General features: G+C 44.1%; 2 protein-coding genes across 12 annotated transcripts in view; one reads left to right on the top strand and one right to left on the bottom strand.

Annotated features, from left to right (window-relative positions):
* Positions 1-23,134, bottom strand: LYAR (Ly1 antibody reactive). 8 transcript variants are annotated; one of them, XM_033213737.1, is made up of 11 exons: positions 22,995-23,128; positions 19,808-19,861; positions 19,722-19,775; positions 16,845-17,019; positions 14,999-15,113; positions 12,855-12,962; positions 12,660-12,743; positions 5,561-5,963; positions 4,748-4,834; positions 835-920; positions 1-325 (listed from the first exon to the last, which is right to left on the bottom strand). In XM_033213737.1, the coding sequence occupies exons 4-11, from the start codon at positions 16,964-16,966 to the stop codon at positions 191-193; spliced, it is 1,140 nt and encodes a 379-aa protein (XP_033069628.1). In that variant the 5' UTR covers positions 16,967-17,019; positions 19,722-19,775; positions 19,808-19,861; positions 22,995-23,128; the 3' UTR covers positions 1-190. The 8 variants fall into 8 exon arrangements, with proteins under 8 accessions (XP_033069628.1, XP_033069627.1, XP_033069626.1 ...); XM_033213736.1 differs by having other exon boundaries at positions 22,945-23,083; XM_033213735.1 differs by lacking the exon at positions 19,722-19,775 and having other exon boundaries at positions 23,078-23,131.
* A 30-nt stretch (positions 23,135-23,164) lies between these two features.
* The window catches only part of ZBTB49 (zinc finger and BTB domain containing 49), a 32,223-nt gene continuing 29,458 nt past the window's right edge, over positions 23,165-25,929 (top strand). For all 4 annotated transcript variants that reach the window (XM_033213731.1, XM_033213730.1, XM_033213729.1 and 1 more), the window contains exon 1: positions 23,165-23,315. The gene's annotated coding sequence lies outside the window, so the exon portion shown is untranslated. The remainder of the gene's footprint in view (positions 23,316-25,929) is intronic.

Below are 25,929 nucleotides of genomic sequence, written 5' to 3'. Positions count from 1 at the left end.
TTTAGAAGTTTGGACAAGAATATATTTTACTTTTCTCATAAAAGTTATACCAAAAATACATTTTTTCTTAACTTAAAAATATAGCTTCAAAAAGCAAAATTTGAGTTGTTAGAATTCATTACACATTTTATAAACAGCAGTGAAAGGAAGAAGACAGCAGAATGGATTCAATTTTTAAATACAGAAATGTTCATTTCACAAGCTTGACTTTGTCCTTTAATAACTTAAAGGTAGGGTTCTTGCTGATTTTCTTGTTAAAGATGACCAGGAGTTCCTCTTCGGATCTGTGATGCTCATCTGTCACTGTGTAGTACTGAGCTAAAACCTTCACAAAGAAAAACATCAAATGAGTGTATTTGACTCGGAAATTTATCTTAAAATGTTCTGTCTTTAACCCAGAAATAGAACAACAGTAAAAAGTAAAAGAAACCCAGGAGCAAGTTACACAGGTGTGCTCCACTTGTGAAAACCCAGGTAGCAGCCACGTGTGGGGGCCTGGCTACGTGTGAGTCACCCTGAAATACGAAGGAAAATAAGGGAGAAGAAACCATTGCTCTGGAACAGGCAAAAGAGAGCAAATACCTAGAACAATAATTTCCAAACAATAAAAATTAAATAAATGGAGCCTCTCTTCAAAGTCTTATAAACAAGCCCAAAATCTAGGCACCACCCTGGCTGAGGCTGTGTGAGGGGCTTTGGAGCAGCTTGAAAATCACTGAGACACACACACAGATTTTCAGTGTTTTAGGTGAAAAAAGAAAAAGCAAACAATTGCACATTTAGAAATCACTTCTCCCCAGCTGTTAGACACGTGGGTTTGTTCATATGCCATACCTTTTTCCTTAGTTTTTTCATTGTTATTTCATTGTCTGGGGCCTGTTTCAGAATTGCTTTAATCGTTCCCTTCCAGTTGAATTTACCTACAATATAAATAATAACATTTAAGACAAATGTTTTGTTTTACTTTGAGAAGGGTAAAGAAACAACTTCTGCAACACCTATTTGCTTCCTAGGAAATGAGTTAACCCCCTAATGAACTGGACTCCATAGCACCATGCATCTGGTCAATTCCAGTGTCCTAGAAGCACTCACTACCTTTCGAAGGACTGGCTCTTACAGTGAGCAGGTGCCCACGTGCCATCGGTATGACAAACTCCTAGAGTTGATTTAATGAACTCAACACAGATTTCCTAAGAATCCACTAAGATCATGGGGCTGTCCATGCCCAGTAGGGAGGACAAAGATGAGCAAAAGCAGCCTGACCTGGAATGAGAGAGAGGACAATCACAAACCATTAAAGAGGGACTAAAAATACTCATCTAGGGGACTTCTGCTTCTGGGAAGATGGAGTGGACATACTTTCCCCATTCCTCCTGCCCACTGCAACTGAGAACCCTAAAACTATACACACAAGAAACATAAGAAGACTCTGAAAGACAGAGACCAGCCGGGACCTTGGGGCCTGCAGAGCAACACGAGGTGAGCTTCTTGCCGCCTGTACCCCAGATCTGGAGCTGAAGAAGCCAGCAACCTGAACACCAACAGCCACAGACAAAACAGTCCCAACAGAAGCCCACTCTCTTGGCCAAGAACCAGGAAAGGGCAGCCTAGCAAGACAGAAAACCTTTGTACAATAACTACCCTACCACAGCCACACATCACAGAAAAAACGGTGGCACCACCCCCACCCCCACCAGCAAAAGCCGAGTGGGGAGCCTGAGCTCTCTACCTTTGCAAGGCTGTAATGGGGGATGGTGTCACAGAAGGCCAAGCAGGAGTTCAGGGTTCTCAGCCATACAGGCCAGTGATGAGGCTGCTCCTGCCATGATGTCACTGGAGCCTGCACCAGGAGCCCTGCCCGGCAGGAGCAAGAAGTGGCCATCCTCAGGTGCTGATGGAGGCTGAGTGGGGAGCCTGGACTTCCGCCCCCACCTGACGGCAACAAGGCCGTGCCCCTCTACAACCACCAAAGTCGTGCGAGAGAAAGCCAGGTAAACTTGAAAGCATAAACAGGATCTCACACCTTACAAAAACAACTAACTCAAAATGAATCATGGACTTCAATATAAAATGTAAGACTAGGAGGCATTTAACATAGACCTGAAATTTGCTGAGAGGATATATCTTAAGTGTTCTCAACACACACACACACACACACACACACACACACGTAAACTATGTGAGGTGATAAATGTGCTAATTAGCTTGATTGTAGTGACTATTCACAATGTACATGTATAATAAAACACTGAGTTGAGTGGGGCATGGTGGCTCATGCTTGTAAACCAGGCACTTTGGGAGGCTGAGGCGGAAGGATTGCTTGAGCCCAGGAGTTCAAGACCAGCCTGGGCAACATTGCAAGACCTTCATCCTCACAAAAATTTAAAAATTCGCTGGGTGTGGTGGTGTGTACCTGTAGTCCTAACTACTCAGGAAGATTGCTTGAGCTCAGGAAGTTGAGGCTGCAGTGAGCCATGATCACACCAGTGCTCGCCACCCTGGGCAACAGTGAGACCTTGTCTCAAAAAACAAAATAAAACACAGTAACACATTAAGTTGTACACCTGAAATATATAAAATGTTGATTTGTAAAAAAAAAAAAAAAAAAAAAAAAAAGTTACCCAATAAGATAATTTAGAAAACAAAAAAAATTTTAGGCTCTAGGGCTAGGTAAAGAGTTGTTAGCACAATCCATAAGATAAATTGATAAATTAAACTTTATCAAAATAAAAACCATTTGCCCTAAAAAAGACTCTGTTATGATGAAAAAACAAGCAACAGACTGAAACAAATTCACAAACCATATGTCCCACAAAGGAGTAATATTTAGAATAAAAAACTCAAATCTCAACAGTAAAAAAAAAAAAAAAAAAAAAAACTCACAAAAACAACAGCCACCAAAAAACCCCCAAACAACTCAAATTTACTTCAGAAAAACTGACTCAGTTCACACAGAAACTTGCACATCAATATTTACTGCAACTTTATTCATTAATAACCAGAAATTAGAAACCTCCCAGGTGTCCCTCAACAGGTGAATGATGAAAGAGTGACGCATGCATAGCATGGGATACGTCTCACCAATAACATGAATATTATCGGTTCAGCAACCTGGGTGAATCTTCAGAGAAAAATGCTGAGTGAAGAGTCAATCTCAAAAGGTTACCTACTGTATGATTCCATTCATAGAACATTCTGAGATTACAGAAATGAAGAACAGATGAGTGACTGCCAGAGGCTAAGGAGGGGGTGGGGGTGAGAGGGAAGCGGCTATGGCTGCAGGAGGGCAGCAGGAGGCAGCCTTGTGCGATGCGATGGAAATGCACGCGGATCAAGGTCAACATCCCAGCTGAGATGCTGTACTACAGTTGTGTAAAGTGTTATCCTGGGTGGCAACAAGGTAAAGGGCACACGGATACATAAGGACACCTGAGTCTCCATTATTTCTTACAACTGCATGTGAGTCTACAAGGATCTCTAAACAAAAAATGTAACAAACACCACCACCAAAAAAACCATTCCAGTTGTCCCCCTTGATCTGTAGGGATCAGACAGTTCCCAGACCCCCAGGGGATACCTGAAATCACGACGGTACTGAACCCTATATATAGTCTTCTCCTCAATATTCATGCATATCTATGACAATCTCCACTTATAAATTAGGCTCAGTAAAAGATTACTGATAATAAAATACAACACTTTTACAATGCACTATAATAAAAGTTGTATGAATGTGGTCTCTCTCTCTTTCTAAACACCTTATTGTACTATCCTCACCCTTCTTGTGGTGAAGAAGGCACAGAGCAGGACAGCAAGAGATCTCGCCATGCTGCTCAGAACAGCAAGCAATGTAAAACTTATCAATTGTTTATTTCTGGAATTTTTCATACCACAGATATGGGGGCACTACTGTTTACAAAGTTGAGAAGGGGGTTTTAAGCTAAGGGATCTAACCCAACGCTGGCAGTCACTGAACTCTGCTAATAAAGCTGCAGGCCCATTTGAGTCCTTGGACGTGTTCTGAACTGCAGGATCCTGGGAGTTGGGGGAAGTGGCAGAGAGATGACAACTTGCCACCTCCCGACAGGTGTGAGTGCTTCGGACCTGAAGAAGCAGGAGAGAAGCTTTGTGGAAGAGGCAGCATTTCAGAGGGCCCGTGAAGGCCAGGGACTGGATTCTGAGGTTGAAGATATAAGCAAGGAGACCCCAGAAACAGGCCCAGAGATGGGCAGGGGCACAGCTGAGGGGACTTCTAAAAGGACAATGAAAGGCAGGGACGAGGTGAGAGTTGGGGAGGAGCGAAAGGGGAACGGTCTCAGAAAGCTGTATTAGGTTTATTTAAATTCCCAAGATAACATACATTTCCAAACTAGATTGCTTTACTTTTCTCCTTAAAGACAGTGGGTGAGAGGCACTGTACGACTGACTCATACACCCTAGAGAACTGATTTAACTTTCAAATTCTTATACATGCTTCTGGAGGGTAAGACTCTACCAGAAGTTCCCGGGTTACACCTTCCTCCCTGAGAAGGGGGCATCTATCGGCCCCTCTCCCAACCTACAAGGGACCGTGCATTTCTTTTCTCTCTCTCTCTCTTTCTTTTTGAAAGTGGTATGCCCATGGCTCACTACAGCCTCAAACTCCTGGGCTTAAGTGACCCTCCTGCCCCTGCCTTTCAAGTAGCTGGGACTATCAACGAGAGCCGCTGTGCCCAGCTGTGCTCTTCGAATGACAGCAGTGATATACCTTTTGCAGGAGCCTCATGGTCTTCTGGTTCTCCGCCCTCAGGATGCTCTGGGAGCTTCATCTTTTTCTTCTTAGAATCTGTTTCAACTAAGTGTTTGGAAAGATGTTTTTAAAGAAGATTTTGCATTTATGCTAGCAGCTACCATTTAATGCGACCTTATGCGAGCTAGGCACACTCCACATATCATCTCATTTCTTCTCCAGGCTGCCTAGCCAGCCCCGCTTTATAAAACGCCAGGAGGGTTTTATCCTCCTCCATGCTGGAGATGGGATGAAGGGAGTGAGGTCATTTGCCTGGGCAGGGCCCAGCTCTGCCTGGCCACAAAGCTTATGCTCGTTCCCTTACTTGGTTCAAAACACAAAGTCTAGCTGGGCGCAGTACCTCATGCCTGTAATCCCAGCACTTTGGGAGGCCGAGGTGGGTGGATCACCAGTGGTCAGGAGTTCAAAACCAGCTAGACTAACATAGTGAAACCCCATCTCTACTAAAAATACAAAAATTAGCTGGGCCTGGTGACACACGCCTGTAATCTCAGCTACTCAAGAGGCTGAGACAGAAGAATCGCTTGAACCTGGGAGGCGGAGGCTGCAGTGAGCCGAGATCGTGCCCCTGCACTCCAGCCTGGGCAACAGAGCGAGACTCTGTCTCAAAAAAAAAAAAAAAAACAAAAACATTAAAACCACACGTGCGTGCGCACACGCACACGCGCACGCGTGCACATACACAACACTAGGTTTAACAGGCTTAAATACCCCAAATTCACAGCTTTCCCGGTTTTTAGACGAATCCTAGAGCGTTAGGTAGCCACTTACCTTCTGAGTGCCTCCGCTTCCTCTTTCCTGCACCCACATTTGCCTCTTCCTCACCAGCACTGTCCTTGCGCTGCTTCTTCTTCTTGCTCCTCTTCCCTGCAGAGCCGTTGGCCTCAGGAACTTCCTCCCCACCAGCCTCAAGGTCAGCCTCCTGTCCCTTTTTACGCTTCTTAGGCTTCTGATTGCTTGAGTTTTCCTGGTGGTTTTCTAATTTTAGTTCTTTCTTTTCTCTTTTCCTTTTCTTCTGCCGTTCTTCCTTTCTTTCTCTTTTATTCTTCTTCACCTCCCCTTGCTGTTCCACGGCATCTTTCACTTTGGAGGGTGGAACCTTGGTGGAGATTTCTGCACGTGGATTTGCCACTGGGTGGAGTGGCTGTTGATCCTGTTCCTTACTGACTGGTTCCTTATGATTAAGCAAAACCAAGAAACACATATTCATTTTAAATGTGTAAATAGAGTTGTCACATTATTGCCTGGGCTACTACATAAACTGTTCAAGAAAAATGGTTGATTTTATCCCTTACCGTTTTATAACTGTGACCCCCCACCAGCAGCTAAAATGTAGCAGTAAATATACAAAATGGGAAACCACCTCCCCCAGTCTGCAGGGAACAGACATTTTCATTCCATTGGAAAAGCGAAGAATCCTTACGTCGCTGAAGATAAGACCTTTCATTCCAGTTCACTATTCGCCTTTCAGATAGGAGTACTTAGGGGTGGTAGGAACCACTGGATGTATGTGTCTGCAGACCTGGGATCAAGTTCCAGTTCTGTTAACTCCTAGTCAGGGCAAGTTATTTATCTGTTCCAAACCTATTTCCTCATCTGTAAAATGAAAGGTAGGAATTCCTGCCTTACACACAGGCGGATGAAACGAGGTAAGATCCGTCATGTGCTTATTAGCATAGTGATGCCCAATAAACCAGCCCATTGTGTGTGAAGAGTTTTGTAAATTATCAGCATTAGAAAATCGTACTGTTATTATCATCATTATTCAGACTGGAAAGTTACCATTAGAAGAATGGTCACCATTCTCACCATTCTTGTTTTTTTTTTCAATGGAGACAGGGTCTTGCTCTGTTCTGTTGCCCAGGCTGAAATGTAGTGGCACAATTTCAGCTTACTGCAACCTCTGCCTCCCAGGCTCAAGCAACACTCCTGCCTCAGCCTCCCAAGTAGCTGGGACCACAGGCACAAGCTACTATAACTGGAAAATTTTTGCATTTTCTGTAGAGACGGGGTCACCTATTCTTTATGTATGGAGGTGGCTCTCTAATGGTTACCACTGTTAAATGCATTACACTATTATTATTATTACTATTATTATTATTATTATTTTGAGACAGAGTCTCACTCTGGCACCCAGGCTGGAGTACAGTGGTGCAATATCAGCTCACTGCAACCTCCACCTCCCAGATTCAAGCGATTCTCCTGTCTCAGCCTCCTGAGTAGCTGGAATTACAGGCATGCGCCACCACACCTGGCTCATTTTTGTATTTTCAGTACAGACGGGGTTTCACCATGTTGGCCAGGCTGGTCTTGAACTCCCAACCTTAGGTGATACACCTGCCTTGGCCTCCCAAAGTGGTGGGATTACAAGTATGAGCCACAGCACCCAGCCTTGCATTACCTTATTAAAATCAGCACATAGATCCTACTTTAAACAATGACATCAGCACAGTTCAGTCCCATTCCTTCCTGAACTCCCTGAGCCCCTTTCTCAAGAGATGACCTGGAGCAATTTATTGAACTGCTCCATGTTCCCTGATGCCTCTGGAGAGAAAGGGAGTGGCCAGTGGCAGCAGTCCAGTGTTGCTTCCGGGTGTGAGAAACCACTGAGCTGACGCACCTGCAGGCGGGGGTTCAAATTCTGTCTGTTAGTCCAGCCAAATGACAGGGTAAGTTACCTACAGTCTTCCTCCTTTGGGAGATTGTGGGTAGCAAGGAAGAACGATGTTGTCAAAACTGGACCCAATAAAAAAAAGACTAGATTTCACTAGAGTGCAAGGACTCAGGACTTAGACTCAGACCTTAAGGCTCGATCCTTGGCTACAGGAGCAGCATTAGAAAATGGATACTGGGAAGGCTGAGGCAGGAGGATCGCTTGAACCTGGAAGGCAGAGGTTGCAGTGAGCTGAGATCATGCCATTGCATTCCAGCCTGGGCAACAAGAGTGAAACTCCGTCTCAAAAAAAAAAAAAGAAAAGAAAATGAATACTGTAGGCCTGTAGGCTGGGCACGGTGGCTCATGCCTGTAATCGCAGCACTTTGGGAAGCCAAGGCAGGCAGATCGCCTGAGGTCAGGAGTTCAAGACCAGCCTAGCCAACATGGTGAAACCCCCGTCTCTACTAAAAATACAAAAATCAGCTGGGCATGGTGGCGAGCACCTGTAATCCCAGCTACTCGGGAGGCTGGGACAGGAGAATCGCTTGAATCTGGGAGGCGGAGGTTGCTGTGAGCAGAGATCACGCCACTGCACTCCAGCCTGGGTGACAGAGTGAGATTTCATCTCAAAAGAAAAGAAAAAAAGAAAATGGATACTGAACTAAGGAGTTCAAGTTTTCTCAGTAGCAGTGGTTTAACAACATCAAGTTGTCAAGGCTCATGGGGGAAAGGGCAGAAGATGATTTCAGAAATAGACTTACGAAGAAGGGGACAAAGAAACTTCACATCTATCCTTCAATTTTGTTGGTATCTTCTAGTAAAATATTATTATTATTATCATTATTATTATTAGAGACTGAGTCTCGCTCTATCACCCAGGCTGGAGTGCAGTGGCACAATCTCGGCTCATTGCAAGCTTCGCCTCCCAGGTTCAAATGATTGTCGTGCCTCAGCCTCCCGAGTAGCTGGGATTACAGGTGCACACCACCACATCCAGCTAATTTTTGTATTTTTAGTAGAGAAGGGGTTTCACCATGTTGGTCAGGCTGGTCTCGAACTCCTGACCTCAAGTGATCTGCCTGCCTCGGCCTCCCAAAGTACTGGAATTACAGGCATGAGCCACTGCACCTGGCCATAAAAAAGAGAGGGAGGGAGGGAGGCACACATTTTCCCATTTGGCAGCTGCTCAATAAATAGATGAAACAATTCTTCCCCATCTTCTTTCTACTTCGTTACACACTCTTCTCAAATGTGGTCTCCTCTGTGATGCCCTCCCTGACTCTTTCCTAACCGAGCACCTCCTTCAGTCCTGGCCTCCCAGTGGCTCTGGCTTCTTCCCAGCGCTGATCAGGATCTGACATTACACCAAGGACTCGTAGGTGGCTGTCTATCTCCCCCACTAGAACATAGCTCCAAGCAGCCAGGACCTTGGCCTAATTACGGTTGCATCCACAGTGATCAGGTGAACTGTGGTATAGGACAGATGGGGTCTTATCTGTGATGGGGTATAGGACAGAAAAACATCCGACCTGACATCTGGCAGAGTTACAGGAGGATAAACATCCAAGGTATGGAGGACAAGGCCTCAGGACCCTCTGCTCTGCACTACAAACACGGGGTATGCTGGGAGGGCCACAGCGCAAAGGCAGAGGTGAGGGATGACAAGCTGCATCTCGCAGAGCTCAGGGTCTACCAGGGGCTATTTACTCCTTATTTTATTTAATGTTTAGTATGTTCATACTTCAAAAGGGAAACTGGAAAAAACTTTTTAAAACCCTGCAGTTGAAGCAATTTCAAATCTTTGATTCTTAGTTAAAACAGAAATAACCCTAAAACATAGGTGCCACCAAGATAAGGATGCCCTCTCTCACCACTCCTATTCAACATAGTGTTGGAAGTTCTGGCCAGGGCATTCAGGCAAGGTAAAGAATTAAAGGGTATTGAATTAGGAAATGAGGAAGTCAACTTGTCCCTGTTTGCCAACGACATGATTGTATATTTAGAAAACCCCATCGTCTCAGCCCAAAACCTCCTTAAGCTGATAAGCAACTTCAGCAAAGTCTCAGGATACAAAATCAATGTGCAAAAATCACAAGCATTCTTATACACCAATAACAGACAAACAGACAGCCAAATCATGAGTGAACTCCCATTCACAATTGCTACAAAGAGAATAATATATCTAGGAATCCAACTTATAAGGGATGTGAAGGACTTCTTCAAGGAGAACTACAAACCACTGCTCAACAAAATAAAAGAGGACACAAACAAATAGAACATTCCACACTCATGGATAGGAAGAATCAATATTGTGAAAATGGCCATACTGCCCAAGGTAATTTATAGATTCAATGCCATCCCCATCAAGCTACCAATGACTTTCTTCACAGAATTCGAAAAAACTACTTCAAAGTTCATATGGAACCAAAAAAGAACCACACTGCCAAGACAATCCTAAGTCAAAAGAACAAAGTGGGAGGCATCACGCTACCTGACTTCAAACTATCCTACAAGTCTACAGTAACCAAAACAGCATGTTACTGGTACCAAAACAGATATACAGACCAATGGAACAGAACAGAGGCCTCAGAAGTAAAACCACACATTTACAACCATCTGATCTTTGACAAATTTGACAAAAACAAGAAATGGGGAAAGGATTCCCTGTTTAATAAATGGTGCTGGGAAAACTGGATAGCCATATGTAGAAAGCTGAAACTGGATCCTTTCCTTATACCTTATATAAAACTTAATTCAAGATGGATTAAATGTTAGACCTAAAATCATACAAACCCTAGAAGAAAACCTAGGCAATACCATTCAGATATAGGCATGGGCAAAGACTTCATGTCTAAAACATCAAAAGCAATGGCAACAAAAGCCAAAATAGACAAATGGGATCTAATTAAACTGAAGAGCTTCTACACGGCAAAAGAAACTATCATCAGAGTGAACAGGCAACCTACAGAATGGGAGAAAATTTTTGCAATCTACCCATCTGACAAAGGGCTAATATCCAGAATCTACAAAGAACTCAGATTTACAAGAAAAAAACAACCCCATCAAAAAGTGTGCAAAGGATATGAACAGACACTTCTCAAAAGAAGACATTTATGCAGCCAAAAGACACATGAAAAAATGCTCATCATCACTGGTCATCAGAAAAATGCAAATCAAAACTACAATGAGATACCATCTCATGTCAGTTAGAACGTTGATCATTAAAATGTCAGGAAACAGCAGATGCTGGAGAGGACATAGAGAAACAGGAACACTTTTACACTGTTGGTGGGAGTGTAAATTAGTTCAATCATTGTGGAAGACAGTGTGACATTTCCTCAAGGATCTAGAACTAGAATTACCATTTGACCCCGTGATCCTATTACTGGGTATATACCCCAAAGGATTATAAATCATGCACTAAAAAGACACAAGCACACATATGTTTATTGTGGCACTACTCACAATAGCAAAGACTTGGAACTAACCCAAATGTCCATCAATGATAGACTGGATTAAGAAAATGTGATACATATACACCATGGAATACTATGCAGCCATAAAAAAGGATGAGTTCATGTCCTTTGCAGGGACATGGATGAAGCTGGAAACCATCATTCTCAGCAAAATATCACAAGGACAGAAAATCAAACATTGCATCTTCTTATTCATTGGTGGGAAGTGAACAATGAGATCACTTGGACACAGGGCAGAGAATATCACACACTGGGGCCTGTCAGGGGGTGGGAGACTGGCGGAGGGATAGTATTAGAAGAAATACCTAATGTAAATGATGAGTTGATGGGTGCAGCAAGCCAACATGGCACATGTATACCTATGTATCAAACCTGCACATTATGCACATGTACCCTAGAACTTAAAAGTATAATAATAATAATAATAATAAAAAGGTGCCACATGAAGGGCAATGTAATGATCAGTTATACGGGTCCAAAGAGCCAATCAGTATATTCTGAAAGAGACAAATGGTAGGTATACTACTAAGATAAATTTTCGTTTTGATGCCCACTTGCTGCCAAAAGTATTCTCTCTACATAAAGTGAATCAACTCCTGATAATTTGACAAGAATGAAGACGAGCGGGGTTCTGACCCCACTGTTTTTTGAAACTGATATTTACACAAAAATAAACAACGTAATCAACAATGTGGCTAAAGGATACCAAACCAAGATTTTCTACATATATAGTCCACATTTAGGGTCTCTATTAAACCATTTTGACTAACAGGTGGCTGATTTAATTACTCGAAGGGAACTCTCCTTCTAACAGAAGGAAGGCGCTGCACGCAGACTGCTCTTCTACCTTAACTGTAACCTTCAGAGGCTGCTGTGACCCCTCACCCCTTATCCAGAGGAACACCGAGTCACTACGTCCTCACCCTGTTTTATTTTCCTTCATGTACTACCACCTGGGATACTTCAGATTTTTTTGTTCAGGGCCTGGCACAGATCAGGCACTCAGTTAAGTATTAATGAATGAATATTACTATTCACTTTTTTTTAGATACGGAAACTGAGGCTCAGAGACTAAATAATCTGCCTAAAATCAAACATCAGGCAAACTGCACAGCAGGGATTTGAACCAGGTCTGTCACAAATCCAAAGCTCCTGTTCTTTCCCATGTATCTATCTCCCTGCCTGATTACTAAGCAAATCATTACATGCTGGCTGGAACCTGTATCAAACATTGGGATGAAACACCTTGCTCTTCACAACAAGAAGTCTCTGCAGTGCATTCAGTTTCTTCCTTTCCATAAGTGAAGGCACCAAGACGCTCTCTAAAAAAGAAGGCTGGGCCAGACACAGTGGCTCATGCCTCTAAGTCCAGCACTTTGGAAGGCTGAGGGAGGCAGGTCACCTGAGGTCAGGAGTTTGAAACAGCCTGGTCAACATGGTGAAACTCTGTCTCTGCTAAAAAAAATACAAAAAATTAGTGAGGCATGATGGCTCGTGCCTATAATCCCAGCTACTTGGGAGGCTGAGACCCGAGAATTGCTTGAACCTGGCAGGTGGAGGTTGCAGTGAGCCACGATCGCGCCATTGCACTGCAGCCTGGGCAACAGAGTGAGACTCTGTCTCAAAAAAATAAAAATAAAAAAGAAGGCTGCCTTGACTTCCAAAAATAAGAAACTCCCATTTCATTATTACTAATCATTTTTGTCACACAACAAATCTAAAATCAGATCTGACTTACACTGTTGGAAGCTTCAGAAAAGATATTCCACACCTCGTCCAGAATGAATTCATTATGAACTTTTAAACTGTTCTTCATCCAATTCTGTAAGAAACAAAAAGAAAAAGAACTGTTGATCCCACTGGGACATGTACACACAAGCTCAGTCACTGATGGGCCACACAGCCCCCTCCATCCAAGAGAGTCAATTCATACCTGAAATTTCGCCTTTTTCCTGGGAACGTTGTCAAAAGCACTAATTTGCTCTAAAAGTTCTCTCACTTTGGGGCTGACGTTGGGTCTCTTTATTAATTCACTAATTTTCTACAAAAAAGGAAGGAAAAAGAAAAACAATAAACAACCAACATGAGTTTCATGAAAGCCAACTGAAAAAGTCCTTGCCATGGCTAAAGCGTTCATGTTGTAAGCCCAGATTCTGTATTCATGTCTATGCTTAAAAATATATAGATTAACTTCTATTAACATAGCACTGGAGTCCTAGCCAGAGCAGTTAGGTAAGAAAACAAAATAAAAGGCATCCTAATTGCAAAGGATGAAGTAAAATGATCTCTGTTCACAGATGATGTGGTCTTATATGTCAAAAGTCCTAAAGAGTCAGCACAAAAATTGTTAGAACTAATAAACAAATCCAGCAAAGTTGCAGGATACAAAATCCACATTCAAAAATCGAGCTGCATTTTATCTAACAACAAGAAACAACCACAAAGAGAAATTAAGAAAATTCCATTTGCAAGAGCATCAAAAAGAATAATCAGGAATAAACTTAACCGAAGAGGCAAAAGACTTGTTTACTGAAAACCAAAAAACACTACTGAAAGAAATGAAAGCAGACACAAATAAATGAAAAACATTCTGTACTCATGGACTGGGAGACTTAAAGCTGTTAAGATGTTAATACTACCCAAGCAATCTATAGATTCAATACAATTCCTATCAAAATCCAATGTGCGTATATATACGTTTGCAGAAACAGAAAAATCCATCCTAAAACTCACATGGAATCTCAAGGGACACCAAATAGCCAAAACAATCTCGAAAAGACGAATAAAAATGCAGATCTCATATTTTCTGATTTCAAAACTTATTACAAAACTGTAAAAAGTTTCTGTAGTTTGCTGACCCCTGCTTCAGAGGGTTTCATTGAGTGTGACAACAGCAGAGGTGGAACTCACAGACCCATGCACCTCAACCTTAGGGCCTAGGAATGTCATCTGGTTTTTGGAGAATTACAGAGAGTGCCCAAAAGTGTGGCTGCTGGTCACCAGCACAAACAGGATTTCATTAGCTTCTCAACCTGCTCTTGTAAGTCCTTTGTGAACAGAAATGTCTCCCTAGAAGTATGCTAATTCAGGAAGCTAGCTAATGTCTGAAAAACTCATGTTTCAACTCTATTATCAAATGGAGTGATTATTTTTTATTGGTTTTTAGAAAAACACAGAATTTTCACATAGATGACATCTGTCTTTTCATTCTCCCCCCTTCCTTTCTGAATCCTTCCTCTTGCTACCTATTCTGTAAATGATCAGTAGCATTCTGAGTTATACTTCCAGAGTGAATTAGGGAGTCAATGCTTCTGCCATTTCTATTGCGCATGTTTTCATACTATTTTAAAGTAGAAAATTCTCTACATTGATGAAAGTATCTTTATTTTGCCAAATTCTAATGACTGGCAGACATGACAGAGTGACATAACATGGCTTCAGTTATAAAAGCTGCATTATCACTAGAAGCAGGAAGAGATTAGAAGGGCTCCATTCAGTTTTACAGCCAAGGGAAAGCTAATGAAAATTCTAAAACATTTTTTCAAGAAATTAACAAAACATGTAGTTTAAAGGTATAATGCACCACAACTGTTTTAACAGCTAGAAGAATAAAGAATTTTTTCTTCCTTTTTGTTTTTGAGACAGAGTCTCACTCTGTCCCTCAGGCTGGAGTGCAGCAGTGCAATCTCAGCTCACCGCAACCTCTACCTCCCGGGTTCAAGCGATTCTCCTGCCTCAGCCTACCGAGTAGCTGGGATTATAGGTGTCTGCCAGCACGCCTGACTAATTTTTTGTATTTTTAGTAGAGATGGGGTTTCATCATGTTGGCTAGGCTGGTCTTGAACTCCTGACCTTGTGACTCGCCTGCCTCGGCCTCCCAAAGTGCTGGGATTACAGGCATGAGCCACCACGCCTGGCCAAAGAACTCTTTTTCAAGAGGTTTTAGTTCAACCTGTCTATCCTAGGACATGAGGTTTCCAGGGCTTGTCTGCAGGGATGACACATTTAGTCTCTTGGGCTTCCAAAGAAAGTGGAAGCTGTCAAAGGAAGCTACTCAATGAGTTAGAAAGACATTACCTGAATCCACGCCTGCTGTTTAACGTCGCCTTTGTGGGTTTTACCTTCATAGCCTTTGCCACCATACTTCTGATCTTCACTTATGCATTTCACATGGTTTTTATAGTCATCACCCCTTTAAAGTGATCAAAGGTTCTGCCATTAGACTGATAACCAAGTTGGAAGTGTTAATACCAGCATGCTGCCACTACCTTCTGTAGCCTACACTGTATATTTTCACACGTGTCTACCACACAAGCACCCCATCGATTTCACTTATTATGTTTACAACCTCCTGGTCAGAACCACATCCCCCTTCCTCCAAAGTCTTCAATATAAAACCCATCACCAAACTTTTCCCTCATTTTTATAAACACCTTAAGTTAAATTGATAGGCAGAATTTTTTTTTTTTTAGTTATAAGTGTATATATACTGAATAAACAAGAAAATAGTTCTATGCAATAGGGTCGTTTTCTTAAATTACAAAAATCTCAATGACTTCCTGGTAATAGACTGGACAAGCAATAATTAGTTGTAGAATAAATCAAAAACAGATATAAAATGGCAGCATGAGGTTACCAACAGTTCTGGATACCTTACGGTCCTGGGAAAAAAGAAAACTCAATTTGCTCTCATATAATCTTTGTAAAGCTCCATGGGGTTCTTTAGGGAAATGCTGGGGACAAGGTCCAGGGTAAAGTCCCCTAACGAAAACTCAAATTTAACCTACTTTATGTATCAAGCTTCCTCCTAGGATTAGGTCTGAACAGAGGTTAGCAGTTTCCAAAAAATCACTGTTCTAGAATGAATTAAAACAGAGTTTTAGCCAGTACCATCTAAATGCCTCAGAGGACACTAGGGCAGATGCAGGCGAAGCTAGCTTCTCGCCTGGACCTTCTGAGGCTGAAGGGGAATCAACATGAAATTCAAGAGGGCAGCCCTCTGAAAATGACCCACCTGAAGAAATAGTGTCTAAGGCAGGATCTGTCCTGTCCCTCCCGGCTAACTCCTCACATTCACAGAGCCTTCCTCAATGGAAGTGTCTCCTGACACTTGGGGGCCAGGAAGAGCCTCACTTCCACCAGCACCTCTGATTTTCCAGGGAGGACACAGTTTCCTCTGCTACCAGTCGTCTCCCCGACCATGAGCTCGTAAATTCACTTTCTGGTTCGTAAGTCCATCTCTTCACTGTGATGGGCACACGATACCCGAGGTCTAACGGAACTGGCTCTAAAACCCTGGAGCCATCTTCCATGCAGTGGGTTCCCTGGGTCTGGTAACAGTGGCAATGCAATAGCAACCAGTGTCACCAACTGAGTGAATGCTCTCATCATCATAATTCCCCTTCCCCTAGTCTTCTCTTTAACATTTTCTCAAAAAGCAAATTGTTTAGTAAAGCACATTTTTCCCCCTGGAGATGGAGTCTTGCTCTGTCACCCAGGCTAGAGTGCAGTGGCAAAATCTTGGCTCACCACAACCTCTGCCTCCCAGGTTCAAGCGATTCTCCTGCCTCAGCCTCCCAAGTAGCTGGGATTATAGGTGCACACTACCACGCCTGGCTAATTTTTGTATTTTTAGTAGAGATGGGGTTTCACCATGTTGGCCATGCTGGTCTTGAACTCCTGACCTCATGATCCGCCTACCTTGGCCTCCCAAAGTGCTGGCATTACAGGAGTGAGCCACCGCACCCAGATTGGTAAAGCACATTTTAAAGCATCACACCTGTTATAATCAATGGACCATACCAGTTTTTAGTCTTAATTTCATTCCTCACATTTGCCACTATTTTTCCAAGCTTTGTGGGGCCAACGCTTCCAAAAGTGATCTGGATTTACTATGGATTTACACGAATTCTGTGAAGCTTACCAGAAATCTTTACCGCAGTCAATGCAAGAAAGGCATTCACAGTTTCTGCAAACAGACACATGCTTTTCCACCTGTATTTTCTTCACTGATTCACCACATGCATTGCATGTAAAAAATACCATTTTGAGGTAAATGGCTAAATATTCTCTATCCAAGACAGGTTTTAAGTCTTGTCCTAAGGAATAAAAGATAATATCATTATAAACTGAAACTTCTCATTTCATAAATGGCTCATGTAGCTAACTTTTCAACCATAATTTCACATGGAAATAACAGAGTCAAAGTTGATTAGCAAGCTACATAAAACTCCACCATTCATATAAGTAAAACTGACATTAACAATGAGAATGGCTGATATTTATCGTGTCCTTACCATGTGCCAGGCACTATTCTGGAGGCTTTACATGTATTCACTTATTCAATCCCCACAGTAACCCTTTGAGGAAGGACTATTATTGTTCAGAATTTATATGAGGTAACTGAGACACAGAAATTACATAACTTGCCCAAGGATGCACAGTTAACAGAACCAGGATTTACACCTGGCAGATTGGCTCTCGAGATGAAGAGCTTTGAGGGTGTCAAATCTTACTTTCCGTAATACCTTAAACTCTCTGTATATGAAACTTACAGAAGGCATTGCAATTTAGGCGTACACTACAAACTATTTCAGGTCCTCAAATATACTAAGAACACAGCAAGAGGAAAACTGAGTGAAGTTTAGAAAGTGAAGAAGAGGCAATTCTACGGGCACAATTTCTATGGCACTAAAAGCATTCATATCAATATTACTGTATATCCACAAAGGTTAAAATGAGGACATGTGCCTCAGCTGTAATAGACAGGGGCCTCCTTCATGTGGCAGCTTGTTGGACAAGTCAGAAAGAAATGGAACCATGTCCAGGTGTCCCAACTGCTGGGTGCTGAATTACTGGAGTTCACGAACCCAGGTGTCCTGACCACTGCCCCAATAAGAAGGATGTCTGCACACATACATAAACATCATTTTAAAATTTCACAGAAATGCTACTGTGCTGAAGAAAACACAAATTCATCTAAAAGTGTTAGAGAAGTCACAGTAATTTTCCACACTTACATAATTTTTTAATCACTAGATTTTAAAACAGCATTGTTGTTTTACATTATAAGTTTTACAGCAAAAATACTGAGAACTGTTTAACTCAGAGCTTTCTTTCTTATTATGAAAATAAAGGTAAGGGTCAAGTAAACCGATGCAATTTACTTCAGGGCAGGACTTCATCCAACAAGCTTACAGTACAAATGATCTACCCTTGGTTTGCAGAGAATTCCCATGCATGAAATCACCGTTGCTCCTCCACCAGCACGTTCTGAATCACCGCTGGTGAGGCCACACCCAAGCAGCGACCAGGGTTATTCATGTCCATTCAGCCTTGAATGGAAATGTACATCCTGGCTGCATCTCCAGGGTTTACAAAGGCCCAGCTGGTCTCTTGTGGAGGCCTCTTGCCCCATGGGACACTATTAGACACCAGCTCAGCTTCTATTCTACATACAAACCACAGACCCCTGACTCTGGGGTCCCAGGCCCCATTCCTCAGGTCACTATCAGTGTATGTTAGTAAGCGGACGGCATGTGGTCAGCTACAACCTAGCACCAAATCCTCAGGAAAGAAAACATGACTCCTCTGGATGTGCTGCAGCAACTGTCAGCTTCTCATCTGGTTACTGTAAAGATGTGTGATACTGTCAAGCTCCTGGGAGCTGGAATCACGTTTCCCACCACCCAGCTTACCATTCTAAAAAAGGCAGAGGGATGATCAACATGTCAGGCAACAAGAGCAGCTATCCTGCCTGACAAGGGAGAACAAAGGCTGGAACAAGAGCCAATATCACATTCTCAAAGAGCGTGCGGTGCACTTTGGTGGAAGAGCAGGAATAACTTATTACTCACCAAGAAATAGATTGTTATCACAGGCACAAGGTGAAAGCAGCTGTGATATGCCAAATTATCTGCCGAAAAACTTTCAAGCACTTTCCTAATAAGATACAACAATGAAAAACAGTCCCTGAAACTTAGGTATGGCTTAGAGCTTGCCAGCCTCTATTGCTGAGGACAATTCTATTTTTTGATGGAGTGGGAGATGGGAGGAAGAAAGGTTTTGACAAGGCTTAAGATTCAATTGAGAGATTGCTGTCGCGGCAGGTCAGGAACTAAAGGCCTAGGAAGGAAGCTGGAAACAAAATATATGGACTGAAAGAAGCAGTGAAAGCAGTGATGTTGACAAAAAGATACTCAAGAGTAACTGTGCAAAACATTCTATCTCTCTGGAGATTGGCTACACACCACAGTGTAATTATCAATTCAGAAGATGATTAGAATCTGATTACACGTCCAGCTAAAAAATAACGGTCACATCATTTTCATTTGGTCTTTACTTGTTTAAGGCAGAATGGGTGGACTGCACAGGAAGTCAGAACTCCGTCTCTTCCTACCTTCCTCTGGATTTTTACACTAGCCATGAAATGGGAACAGCTGTGTCCACTTGCTTGACTAATGAGCTAATATCTGTAAGGAGCTCACCTCTCCCTTATTCAGAGCCTGAGGACAGCTCAGCACCTTGATTACACCTCAAACCCAACCTAGCCCCAGGTGGTAATACCTGTAAATTATGCCATAAACACTTGCTTGGGCTTCAAGGAAAAGCTCAAAACCATCAAAAGCTTCCGTCAGCCTAACTGTACAGCAGACAGGGTGTCCCAGGTCTTAGTGCAGGCTTAATATTCATAAGTGTAAATGCTACAAACTTACAAAAAGCCATCATGTGGAAATTCAGTCCCTCTAATAGAAGACAGCAAACATTGCCTAAAACAAAAAAGTAAATGCTACAAACTTACAAAAAGCCATCATGTGGAAATTCAGTCCCTCTAATAGAAGACAGCGAACATTGCCTAAAACAAAAAAGTAAATGCTACAAACTTACAAAAAGCCTTCATGTGGAAATTCAGTCCCTCTAATGGAAGACAGCAAACATTGCCTAAAACAAAAAAGTAAAACAGTATTACTCAAATTCCACAAGACTAGATAAGCATGAAGGAAATTTAATTAAACTTTAATGTTTTGGCAAGTTTGGAACATTTATGCTTCTGAAATTATGAAAGCTTAAAACTGCATTAAGACTTTGAGGACACCCAGTTGGCCGGGCTCTCATGTGACAGATTTCAACATTTAGCCCTAAGTGTAAAAAGATGGCAGGTTTTTTTTTTTTCCTTTATGAGGCTGGATCTAAATAGAGTCTTCTTTTCCTTCCCTGGCTCCCCACCGCCCTCTGCCCAATGTCCAGTCCCAGTGCAGCCAGAGAGATTCTACATGCTTTCCTTCTGGCCATATGGGCATGTTAAAAGAGAAAGGCAAGCAGAAGGCAGTGTTCTTGGACTGGTTGAGAGCACACTTCCGTTCTTGCCCAGTCACTTTAACTCAATTCGGCAGACACTTCCTGAACGCTGACGCCATACTATCCACCCAGATACACCTGGGCCCTCACGCATGTCCTCTGCGTGTGCTTCTGGCTGCGTCTTCGTCTGTCTGTATGGTCAGTTGACGGAGCTCTCATCACATGCCATCCACATGAAAAAGATGATGGGGTCTGCACCATAGAACACATGATCATTAGCTCTCTACAAAGCCGTGTCCCATTTATGAACACGACTGCACCCAACACAACTAAGACTGCTTTGATCATACTACCTCCATCTGGAGAGAAAACCCAAGGCTCACGAGGGTAAGTGAACTGCCCGAAGTCACAGTAAGTGGCAGAGGTAGCCTGAAAGACCAGGCAACAAGCCCAGGCTCCCACCCTGCCTCCATCTTGACCTGCCATGTCCTAGCCATTTGCTTGGTGGTTACTCATCACCTAGGACCTTGAGGTCCTCATCCAAAGAGAAAAAAAATTAAAGGCTCTACAAGATGGCTTTCCATGTAAAAATATTAGAACCCTAAGTCTTAATTATAAAGCCTGTGTGCACTGGGCAAGGAGACCACCCATGTCACAGGAGAGGCTGTCAGGTGCTGGACAGCTAAGCTAGTTGACTGGCAGCAGCCAGTGGTCAGTAAGGGGCTGGGAACTTGTTAGTCATCTCTTAACAAGATGGTTGCCAGGTTTTGTTGGACAGGGCCCTGGCTCAGGGGTAGAAGATCTGAGCTGGAGCCTACATCTGCTAATGCCAAAAAAGTCATTAAAAACTAAATGACTTTAAGGTTCCTTAACTTCCCAGAATCTGTTTATCTGTAAAATGGATCTAATACCTAACTCAAAGCATTGGGTGGAAAGTTAAATAAGACACAGATATGAAAGCTTCATCCCTGCCTAACTGTAGAAAGGTTTTTCTGTGACCTACTAATTTGCACATCAATGCTATTACACCCAGCCCCCTCCTAAACTCATGCTCCTTTAAATATGACCATCAACCCACCCATTTATCTTCATAAATTCACTCTAACCTTCTCTGACTCCTTACCCCATGGGTGCCTACTCTACCAAGTTCCCTGATAACATGCCCTTAGGTTTGGTTCTGAGATTGGAATGATTTTTTTTAACCTTCCTCCCTCTATATTTTTTTGTTACTTGTTATTTTTTTTTTTTTTTTGAGATGGAGTCTCGCTCTGTTGCCCAGGCTGGAGTACATTGGTGCGATCTTGGCTCACTGCAAGCTCCGCCTCCCAGGTTCAAGCAATTCTCCAGCCTCAGCCTCCCCAGTAGCTGGGATTACAGGCACACGCCACCACGCCCAGCTAATTTTTGTATTTTTAGTAGAGACGGGGTTTCACCATGTTGACCAGGCTGGTCGTGAACTCCTGACCTCAGGTGATCCACCCTCCTCGGCCTCCCAAAGTGCTGGGATTACAGGCATGGGCCACCGCACTTGGCCCTGACTATTCTTAAAATATTCTTGCATGCACATACAGACACCGACCTACACATCATTACCACCACTACCACTGAAACAGCCCACCTGAGGGGCCTGGCTGGCAACCCCAGGACATCCCTCACTGAACACTGTGGACCCTGAGCATGCCACTGCCTCTTTAAACTTCAGTTTCTCTCATCTGTGAAACAAGAAGTCAGGCCAACTTGACAAGACTCAAGCCCCTTCCACGGGTAGCATTCTGAGAAACCATGGGTATGGTGCAAGAGAAGGACAGACAAACATACTCTCTCCACCATCCTGCCTGTGCCTTTGTGTGTGGGGCTGACAAGGTTTACAATGGGTAACATTCACAAGGAGAGAATCTCTCCCTTGTTCCTTGCAAAAGCCCTGGGAAGTAGGTGCACCTATTTCCACTAAACAGATGAGCAAACTGAGGCACAGAAGCCATGTCTCTCCGCCTCCCACCCCACCCACTACATCACCAGCACTGTTTTAAACACCATCCCTTCACTCGGGAAACTGCCATGTGTCAGGCACTATGCTAGACCCTGGGAGCCTGGGGCACAGTGTGAAGCAGTCCCAAGTGGCCCCCCTCTGCTAGAAATCAGGGTTGCAAATACACACCCCACCTCATTCCCCTCCTTCTCTCCTCAGAGGCAGGTGCTGCAGATAATCCTAACATTTATGGAGCACCCAAGCCCTCTCATAGGAGGTCAACACATTTCTACGCATATAATCCTCATCACAGTCCTCCGAGTTAGGTTCTATATGTTATGATAGATGAGGAAACCGAGGCGCAAAGAGGTTAAAAAACTTACACCAGGTCATCCCACATCCAGGTAGTGGCAACCCAGATTCACACGCAGTAGTTATTCTGGTCCTAAGTACGTGCTTTGGACCCCTACATCCTAAGACCTCCTCCGTAGGGAGTGGACGCCCAAGGCTAGAGAAGAGCCCTGTACCCAACATGCAGCAAGCCTGAAGCCCAGTCGGGCGGTGACCAACCATCCTGGTTTGGCCAGGCCTGAGGGGGTTCCCAGGACGCGGGACTTTAAGTTTTAAAACTAAAACGAGTTGGTCACCCTAAGTCCAGGACTCCTGCCACTTCCCCAGAGCAGGAGTGAGATCTGAATGGAACTCCTTCCTCCATGCGTAACCCAGAGGGGCTGACGGTGTCCCCTCCCGTACTCACTCTCTGAGCCCCAGCCTTCTAGGTCAGACCTCTGGGCCACCGCCCCTTACCTCTCAGCCAGCGCCCGCCAACGGTTTCAACCGGCCGCGGAGAGCACGTGGACTCTCCGCCGCCGGCCCAGCGAAGCAGCTACCTGCCTCTTCGGATTCGCGGTGCCCAACTCACTGCTGAGCCACCCAGTGCGCCTGCGCACCGCGCCCACACAACCCGCCCCCAGCGGAAGTGACACCATCGGAAGCAGGAGGGCGGTTCCGGCAAGCCAAGGGGGCGTTGTCGGGATGGTTCCGCGGCCGGCGGGTCCCTGCGAGCGCCTCTGAGGGCAGCTGCTGCAGGTGAAGAGTAGGCGGCGGGGCAGATAGCGGCCTCCGAGGGTAAGGTGGCCGGCCTTGCGAAGGCATGCGGGGCTGGCGCTGGTGGGAATGGCCCGGAAGGGAAGGGAGGCCGCGCGCCCGAAGGTGGCCCAGAAGGACATGGACCCGCTGCCGTTCCTTCCGCATCTCAGGGGCACTCGAGGATACCCGGGGAGTTGGCGGCTCCTGCGAGAGTCAGCGAGCATCTGCTCTGTGCCCGGCATCACAGGGGACGCGAACTGAGACCCAGAAGGCCAGGTTCCGGGCCTGGGAGCCGGGCCTTGGAGCCGGGCCTTCTCCCTGGTGCAGCTCCCTCGGCCTGGAAACCCCACCCGCGTCCTCTCATCTCCAGGCTTTGCCCGCTGGAAGCCAGCCCGGCCCGCCTCCGCTCCGCGCTGCCCATCTCTCGGCTCCTGTTTCCTTCCATCCACGCTGTAGTTGAGAGTAGCGCTTAAGACGGCAGAGCCCACAGCTTAGCTCAGTCTGATTACGGTGTGGCCTCTCTGTGCCTCAGCCCCGCATCTGTAAAGCGGGTATCATAGCGGCACCTGCGTCGCTGGACCCTTGTAGTATTTCATGAGTCGGTGCATGTAAATCGCTTAGACTAGTGGCTGCCACTTAGTAAGTGCTCAATAAACGTTAGCTATTGCTCCGCCCTTAAAATAATTCTGGTACAGTGCGATGATACTTGTTTTTCCCGCTAGACTGATGCATCATGAAGACATGGATGACCATATCTGATGTGTTTGCCATCGTACCTTCAGTGCCTAGCGCATAATGGGCACTGTAAAGTTAAGTGAATGATGGAAAACTGAGACACAGAGTCTGTGGAGGGCAGGGAACACATCTGTTCCATTTGTCAGCATTCCGTCCTCGCGACAGTCTGTTCCACATATTAGGCACACAGTGTCTGTTGAACTGAATTGGCCTTCCCGGTGTGATAAGAGTCAGCATAAAGCTAAGACAAGACTCCAGGTTTGTTTGCTTTAAGCCAGTGCTTTTATGAGTGGGGTAGAGGTGAGGAGCTACGAGTAAGCCATTTAGAAAGTATGATGGTCTGACATCCTTAGGAGCCCCCTAAAGTAAGCTCGATTAAGGTGCGCGAACTGTGGGCCCTTGGAGAAGTAATCTATGAATGGCTCTGCTGAAAAGACATCCACAGATTCTCTCCAGTAGTGTTTGACCTGTTGGTAGAATTGAGAGGCCTTTGCTCTAGGAGTCCTCTCTGCAGGTCGAAATTCCATTCTGGCTGTTTTCTTTAGAAGCATTTCTTCGTTCACATTGATCTAAACTTTTTCTTATTTCTTTTCCCCCCCATATTTTCATTTTTTGACGCCGTTCATACCATCTTTCCACCATCACATTCCTCGTATAGATTTGTAGCTTTTAGAACAAGAAAAAACCTCTAAAAGAGATCAGTGGGGACCTCTCCATTTTTATAGATGAAAAACTGAGGCCCAGAGTCTCTTCCATCCAGAAATATGTATTGAGCCCCTACTCTGTCGAAGACACTCTGCTAGGTACCAGAGATACATTGTTCAATAAGACAGATGGAGTCCATGTCTTCACCACAGAAAATTTTTACTGCTTGTCACCAGGTGAGTTAGTCGCAAAGATGGAAGAGAACCTTGTGCTCCTTCTGTCACACTATAACACCTTGTGTAGCACACGTTAGTCCTGAATTGTGCAGTTCCTTAATGCAATGCTTGTCTGTGGGATTACCTGGACAATCAGGCACAGGCAGTAGACTGAAGAGGCAGCTGATTCTGATCAAAGGAAACAGTGGTTATGAATGTGGCTTTGGTGTCGGTTTCCCTGGCTCTGAATCCCACCTCTGTCCCTTACTGCTTACCTATTACTTTTTAGCTGTGTAACCATCTTCTCTGTACATGGTCAGGTTTTCTGTTGCTGTGTAACACACTACCCCCAAATTTAGTGACTTAAAAACTATTTTATCTCATAATTCTGTGGGTTAGGTATTCAGGCAGATGTCAGCTGAGAAATTCTTTAATTCTATGTGGTGTCAACTGGGATCACTCAGTGGCATTCAGCCGAAGGAGGGGCCAGCCTAGAGAGGTCAGGATGGCTTTCCTGGGAGCCAGCTGAACCCTTCTCTGTCTCCATGTGTTCTCTCTAGTTGGGCATCTTACAGGTGGCTCAGGTCTTCCATAGCCACTGTTCCGAAAGATGGGAAGTGGAAGCTGTTAGCTCTTAAGGCGTGGGCCTGGGAAATGATCACAGCTTTGTAAGCACAGAATCAGATTAAGGCAGAGCCTTCGTAGGAGAGAAGGAGACCTAGACTCCACTACCCCGTGGGAGAATCGTCAGAGAATTTGTGGCCATCTTAAATCTGCCAAATTCCTCATTGTCCTCACCTGTAAAATGTGGCTAATAGTAGCACCTATCTTACAGTAAATGAGTTAATAAGTGTAAAGGGCTTAGAACAGTACCTGGCATCTAGGAAACATAAGTATTTGTCATAATCATTACTATTATTAGGTATGAGATACATTTTTGTTTATAGTTATAATTTACAGAACACATAAGAAATGCAAGATACAATTTTTTTTCAGACCTTTTTATAACCTTGTTGGGATTTCCAGATCTTTTTATAACCTTATTGGGGTTTCCAGAC

Source organism: Trachypithecus francoisi, unplaced genomic scaffold (assembly GCF_009764315.1).
Source record: "Trachypithecus francoisi isolate TF-2019V2 unplaced genomic scaffold, Tfra_2.0 Lachesis_group1, whole genome shotgun sequence".
NCBI lineage: Eukaryota > Metazoa > Chordata > Mammalia > Primates > Cercopithecidae > Trachypithecus > Trachypithecus francoisi.
The sequence above is the reverse complement of the archived record's forward strand: the minus strand, read 5'-3'. Positions and strand labels throughout refer to the sequence as shown.